The sequence below is a fragment of the Arachis duranensis genome, chromosome 9 (genome assembly GCF_000817695.3).
Source record: "Arachis duranensis cultivar V14167 chromosome 9, aradu.V14167.gnm2.J7QH, whole genome shotgun sequence".
NCBI classification, from domain to species: Eukaryota; Viridiplantae; Streptophyta; class Magnoliopsida; order Fabales; family Fabaceae; genus Arachis; species Arachis duranensis.
The window spans coordinates 11,328,520-11,335,676 of record NC_029780.3 but is presented as its reverse complement, the minus strand read 5'-3'; the positions used below and the strand labels follow the sequence as shown (position 1 = coordinate 11,335,676).

The 7,157-nt window shown below is 33.2% G+C and overlaps 1 protein-coding gene across 1 annotated transcript in view; it reads right to left on the bottom strand.

Annotated features, from left to right (window-relative positions):
* Window positions 1-5,667: 5,667 nt before the first annotated feature.
* LOC107464763 (probable protein phosphatase 2C 25) overlaps window positions 5,668-7,157 on the bottom strand; it is a gene marked incomplete at its 5' end in the record, with an annotated part of 4,419 nt that continues 2,929 nt past the window's right edge. The window contains 3 exon segments of the mRNA XM_016083726.3: window positions 5,668-6,222; window positions 6,319-6,555; window positions 6,787-7,151. Of these exon segments, the coding sequence (XP_015939212.1) occupies window positions 5,974-6,222; window positions 6,319-6,555; window positions 6,787-7,151 (851 nt within the window). The 3' untranslated portion in view covers window positions 5,668-5,973.

The window sequence follows — 7,157 nt, the reverse complement described above, 5'->3', positions numbered from 1 at the left end:
TCATCTCTGCATCTGTAGGGGGCGTAGCAGAAGGAGGCACCCAGTTCGGGTTTGTGACCATGATGAATTACTGGTTTGATGGACTCACCTGTGACGTTACAGGGGTCGACGGTGTAGTCGGGGTAGAAGGTGATGACTGGGCAGTCTTGGGGAATTCGGTGAAAGTCTACCCTCTACCACAATCACGTTACCTACTCGACCTACCTCTGCTATATGTCATCATGTCTGTACAACGAATATATTAATAGCATATTAATAACCTAACAAACACCAATAAATAATAACATAAGAAGAAACTTAAGAAATAACAAATAATTCTAAAAGTGCTTTGGTTTAGTAAATTAAAAAAAAGGAAATTATAGTGTTTGAGTTTCAAAATAATTATATTAAAATGAGTAAGTGTTTTGGTTAGTTTAGCAAACTAACAAGTGCCTATAGAGCAATAAAACACCAATTGCAAAGGAGAAATTTTTTTTTTCGTAAGAACCAAAATGAATATATACATATATAGTTCTTTTATAAATGCCATAAATATTTATCATAACACCAACTTATCAAAATTAAAAACATAAACTAAGATCAAAATAATTATTCAAATTAATAATTGTAAAAAAATACAGCAACCTAATAATTAATTATAACAATTTCGAAAATATAATTTTAATTTTTTCGATTTCACAGAAAATCTTAGAAGAATTTCAACAAAGTCTTCCCTAAAATTCGAATTTCTCTACCCTTCAAGGGTTTCATCCAAACCAAATTATTAAGTTAACATACAAACAGCTCAATTATTATTAATACAGTCAATAAACAGCTTAGTAATCCAACATTTTTCAGCAATTTCATAGTCTAAACTAACCTATTCTAACCTATTCCAGCCACCTAAATCCACTAAAATAGAAAATTAAACTAACTAAATTCTATTAACTAATTAACTTGATATAACATAATTTGAAATAAACCAAACAAAAAATCTTGAATGCAGAATAAGAGAAAGCAGAGAAGAGAGGTGGAGGTGCAGTAGTGGCATAAGTAGAAGTGGCAAGGGAGGGATGGTAGTGGTGGTGTGAGTGACGTTCTTGTTAGAGAGAGAGAGAGAGAGAGAGAGAGAGAGAGAGAGAGAGTGGAAGGGTGAGAGGTTAGAGGGAGAGAGAGAGGAGGGTGATAGGTTAGAGAGAGAGAGAGAGTGTGTGTGTGTGTGTGTGTGAATTCGAAATGAATGGGGAGGGGATTCGCGGTTCCAATTTAGAGCATGGTTATCGTCGGATTTACCAGCAGATATTTTCGACGGTAATACAGTGCAGATCACCAAAACATAGTGTTTCATTAAACGTGTCTACCGTCGAATTATTCCAACAGTAACTCCGACGCTAAATTTGGCGCCTATTTATTGTGGTTTTCCACCAAAAGTTACCGGCAGTTTTACTGTCGAAAGCGACTATCCACCAATAATTATTTGACATGACGAATTCTTCATCAAACTCGTCGTTAAATCTGACGGTAATCGTCGTCGCTATATTTGATGGTTCACGGCATTTTTCTTGTAGTGTAAAGATGAAATGATAGTGGAGTTTTTGGTGAATAATATATCGTCGTCCTGTTTGTTAGCTATAGCTGAATTGCTTGAGTGGGAGGAAGATAGGGAGGCTGTAATTGAGTATTTAGGTAAAAGTTATAGAATTGTGTAGTTTCTTTTTCGTTGATTTGATTATGAAATTAAACATGTTTGTTTGTATTTTCAGGCAAAAAGGCTCTGAAAGTGACGATGAGTAGTTTGTGGGCATTTTTTAAGACTAAGAATGTGGATAAGAAAGGGTCTACAAGCAATGTGAAGGCTGATGGAAGAGCCGAGATGAATCGACCCTCTCCTGCTAAGAGGGTGAAAAATTTACTGAGAGTCAGAGGGTGTTGCACGGGTATAAGAGAAATGATGACCTCACTTCAATATGGAGTGAGCACTTTCCCTTTATGTTAATGTCGGACGAGTATGGGCAATGTCCATCTAACGTTAAACTTGTGCAAGAAGTAGGTGACGTGGGAATAGGTCGACACATGCAGTTATGGCTCATTTGTTGTGTGTTTTAGTTTGTTCATATGAAATAACGTGTATGTTGATTTATAGCTTTGTATTAGTATAGGTAATTGGAGATCGGCTGATGTTTCGATGGGTCAGACTCAAGAACTAAAATATTTCAGGGATTCATTCGACAAGGCGGGCATGGAACATCTGATGAAGGAGAACTTGGAAACAGGGAAAAATTTGCAAAGTGTTATAGAAGAAAATAAAATATTGCGTGACAAGATAGTTAAGTTGGAGAAGAGAGGCAAACCTAAATAAGGAGAAATTGGAGTTGGAGACAAGGATTGTGGAGCTATCGGTGGAGAAGAAAAGTTTGGAGACCGAAAAAGAGAAATATGGTTTTGAAATGTTTGCTGCGGATTTTGATAGAGCATTTGATCAGGCTAAGTTCGTTGCCCTAACCATAGACTTTGCTATGATGGATCCTTACAAGGCTGTGATGGGTGGGCAGCTAGTGGACGATGATACTGACCAAGAGGGTGCAGATGAGAATGTGAGTGCTCCTGAGATGGAGTTTTAATATATTTTGAGTTGTTATTTTCTAATGTTGAAAGAATTTATTTCATATTTTGAGAAGTTTGTAATTAATTAGATGATGGTAGTTTGTGATGAATTGATGTACGGGGTATATCTCGGGCGAATATGGTACTTTGGTTTAAACAGATGCTTATGTTTTGATTTGCAGTAGATATTATATTGCTTTGAATGTGTATGCATGTGATTTGTTTGGTTGGTTTTGAAAATATGTTGCCACTGATTGAATATCATTGTTGTATGTTTTTGTAAACTAGTATGGAATTCGTTCGAATTTGAGGAAAAAATAAGGATGGTACTTGTGAAAATGTCGAATAGTGTTTTCGATTGTGAGATAATGTATGAAATAGTAGTGACGTATAGCTCAATCGTGAAAAGGATAGTAAATAGTATAACAATGATTTATGGAATAGTGTGTCATTGATTGAGGATTTACAGAGTTGGCAAGTACGGAGGGTGTGCCTCATTAAAACCTCTCCACCAAAACCTAACTTAGGAATAAAATCTGGTAGTATGAAAAAGAGTACATTACTTTGTCTCGACATATAGACTTAACTATAATAAATTTTAAAGATGAAATATTCAAAGTACTTGGAAGGTGCTTTCTGTTTTTAGTAGCAATGAAGAAAAAACTCATTATAAGCTTAGAAAAAGTCAAATAGGCTTAGCCTTGTGTTTATGCGGATGAACATAGCAAACAATATCAAATCAGTTCTTTCCAAGCTTGATAATGCTAAAGAATTTATGAAGCTTGTGGAAGAGCACTCTTAAACTACTGATAAGTCTCTTGCTGGAATATTAATAGGTACCTTAATCATCATAAAATTTGATGATTCTTAATGACAAATATTGCAACAAGACTTAAATCCTTGAAATAGAAGTGGATGAAAATTTTTTTGTGCAATTCATTTTGAATTTATTACCATTTTGAGTATGATCCTTTTTAAATGATCTATAATACCATGAATAACAAATGAAATGTATATGAGTTGCATCGTATGTTAATTTAAGAGAACCCGACTTAAAAATCAAGAAAATAATTTCATCCATTATTTGAACTAAACTACTTTTTTTTTCTTTTGTTGGCTATCTTTCAAAGTAAATATATCTTTTATAATGTTATACATTTTTGTTAATCATAAATTATTTCTTGGGATAAGTACTGTTTTGGTTTCTAAGGTGTAGGGTCAAAATCAAATTTGTCCCCAACATTATTTTGGATTTAAAATCGTCTCCAACATTTCATTTAGTATTAAAATCGTCATTTTGACTTTTTATGGACAAAAATGCCTTCCACCACCACCACCTTTACCACCACTACCACCTCTCTTACTCCCACAAAATACCAATAATCAGATTCAAGAACATAATATTCAACACCAACAATACATTATTCAAATTCAGAAATAACATCAAATTCAACAACAAAATCAACACACAACAACAATAAAATCAGAAAAATAACAAATCAAAATCAGATTCAGAAGCAGAAGTAGAAGCTGACGCAAAACCAGAAGAAGCCGAATCGGAAGTAGAAGCCGAATCAAAAGCACAAGCAGAAGCAAACGCAGAAGCAGAAGCAAAACCGGAAGAAGCAAAAGCCGAATCAAAAGCAGAAGCTGAAGCTGAAGCCGGCGCAGAAATATACGTAGAAAGTAAAAACAGAAGCAAAATTGGAAGAAGCAGAAGCAGAATCGGAAGAAGCAGAAGCAAAAGCAGAAGCAGAAGCCGAATCAGATTAGAAATAATTTAGTAATAAAATTAAAAATTTTATTAAAAATAACAGTTTTAATACCAAATGAAACGTTAGAGATAATTTTAAATCCAAAATAACGTTGAGAAAAAATTAATTTTAACTCTAAACCTTAGGGACTAAAACTGTACTTATCCCTTATTTCTTTATTCACAAATTAACTTCATATTTCTTTCTCGTCCTATAAAAGAAACTAACATGATTTATATACCAATGACATTAAATTTAATAAAAATTTAATTTTAGTGCATAAAACAATTTTATACTTTATATTGATCAGATGTTTATGTAAAATTTTACACTTTTAATAGATTAAAATTAAACTTTAGCTTTAGTTTTATTTTTATTCTCTCTTGATTCTTGTAAAATTTAACATATATGAATTGAAAAGAACTCAATAATTATATTATTAAGAATAAGTACACATCTACACTACAATATCTAAATTTGGAGCTATTTAATTAAACTTAAATGAAGAAACATGTAAACATTTACGACTTTAAGAAATTCCATTTTTTTAATCCTTAAAATTTAGTACTTGTCCTAAAAACACAACTAGCTTTGCAACTTCTTACTTCATGTTGATTTAATTATAGCTGAAATTCCATAAAATTTGAGGGTGGTTATATGAACAATCCAAAAAGGTATATCCAATTATCCATCAACTTGCTCGAGTAAATTAAGACCAAAATGAAAATTAAAGACAGAAATAAAGGGGAAAATAAAAAAGTAAAGGAGAAGAAAAATAGATAAATACATTATAAGTTCAATTTTAATGCACTATAAAAATTTTATATAATCATCAAATTAAATTCATGCATTTAGATAATTTTTTAAAAAATATATTTAGAAATTAATTATTTTTATTAATGTGACTAATTAATTAGTTTGTTTATATAAAATTCTTTTATATTGACAATGTAAAAAATAAACTCAAATATTATATGTGCTTTTGTATTGAACTAAGTTTTCTTTTTTCCCTAAATTTACTTCTCAATGTCAACACTTGCTTAACTAAAAAATAGAAACAAATTAAAACATGTTAAAGTTGCAAGAAACAAATTAAAACATGTTAAAGTTGCAAGAAACAAATAGCCATTAGAAATTGATTTTTGTTTTATTTTTCCATTTTGGCTGCAACATTTAATTTTTAACCAAACTATAAATCTGAGGTTTCGATAGATGCTAACAATCACAAGGAGTTCCAAGTCTAGCTGATTCAAACAAGTTTAATTTCCGTAACAAGGGTTGAACTTATGCTTCAAATTATAAACTCTATTCAAACAAACAAGGTACTATATAAACTATAACAAAGCAACTTCTGCCATATATCAAACATTGCCCATTTGCCCCAAATAAAAATAAGAAAAAATAAATTTAAAAAAAAAAAAACATGGCTTCCCTATTTCTTCAGTTATCAACAGGAGGCAAGGTATATATAATTGAAAGTTTACCTTGAAAGGTGAGAAACTCAAACTAAACATATAAATAAACAATTAGATGCTGCAAAAATGTCAAATAAAGTATTGAGGTCTTTTAAGCTTCCACCAGGTTGAGCCAATGAATCATATTTGTTGGCAATAGTTTCTAGAAATGAACCTTGCAATTATGGCATATGCTGAAAGCTTCTAAAATTCGATGGTCCAACCGAGTCCATAAACCCTTTGATGGACAATTCAGGAACTGTTACATTCTTCCCAACCAATTCATGGTCAACGAAGATAACAACCACCGTGATATCGTCATGAAAAAACCGCCGAACCCCCTTTTCAACCTTTTGAAGGTCTTTATATCTCATCTCTCTTTTCCGAGCTGCCTCGCTTAGTGCAGCCTTGAGAAGTCTCCTTGCAATCCCCTGGTGTTCAAGAAATGCGCAGCTTATGATAAGAAAAAGTAGCAACATTTTCTATATGCAAGGGCAAAAAATAGAAGACAAGGAGGAAAAGCATACAGGTCGAGGACTTTTGTGAACAATCTCAACTGCTTCCTGATTTGTCAAGTGTTCCCAAAGACCATCAGATGCAAATATAAGGAATTTATCATTAGGTTGTAAAACTCGTGAACACACAGATGGTTCTGCTGTTAGCACAGGCCGACGGATAGGATCGGGCAGGTGGAACCGTGGGAACGAAGGATCAAAAGAGAATTCTGGGCGCTTTAGATATGCATCTCCTATTGATCTGGATACCTGATAGCAGTTGTGAAGTAGACGAGAAAATTTACATTGATGAAACAAAACCAACACAAAAGCATGACCAAGGTTGATTAAAAGAACAAACATTATTCATATTCAAGGAACATAAATTTCTGACAGAGTGCTACTCAATATTAAAAACTTACTAATATTACATACAAAAAAGATACACGCGACATGAAAGATTGTCATAGATTCATTTATAAAAGGAATGAGGAAATTTACCTGGATGATGCCTTTAATTCGCCACGTTCCATGCTTCATAACTACAATTTGTGAATCTTCAGGGTGCAAAGACCTGAGTTCTCGTCTAACCTCCTCTTTGCTAGCGTTGTGCTCTCTAGTCAACTGTTCTGCAACTATCTTGTTAGATCTGGTTACAGAGCCAATTACAGCACGAGAGTCTCCAAGATTGGCAGTATACAGTGTGCCTTTCCAGATAACACCAACCAGACAACAGGAACCCATTGCCGCTATCAATGGCTTTATCCCGTAACTCCTTCGGACGAGAGTTAAAAAACCATCTTCAGTAGCAGAAACAGCACCCCTGATAATATCTTCGGAGATAGAACCATTTTCTTGTGCAATCGCTGTAG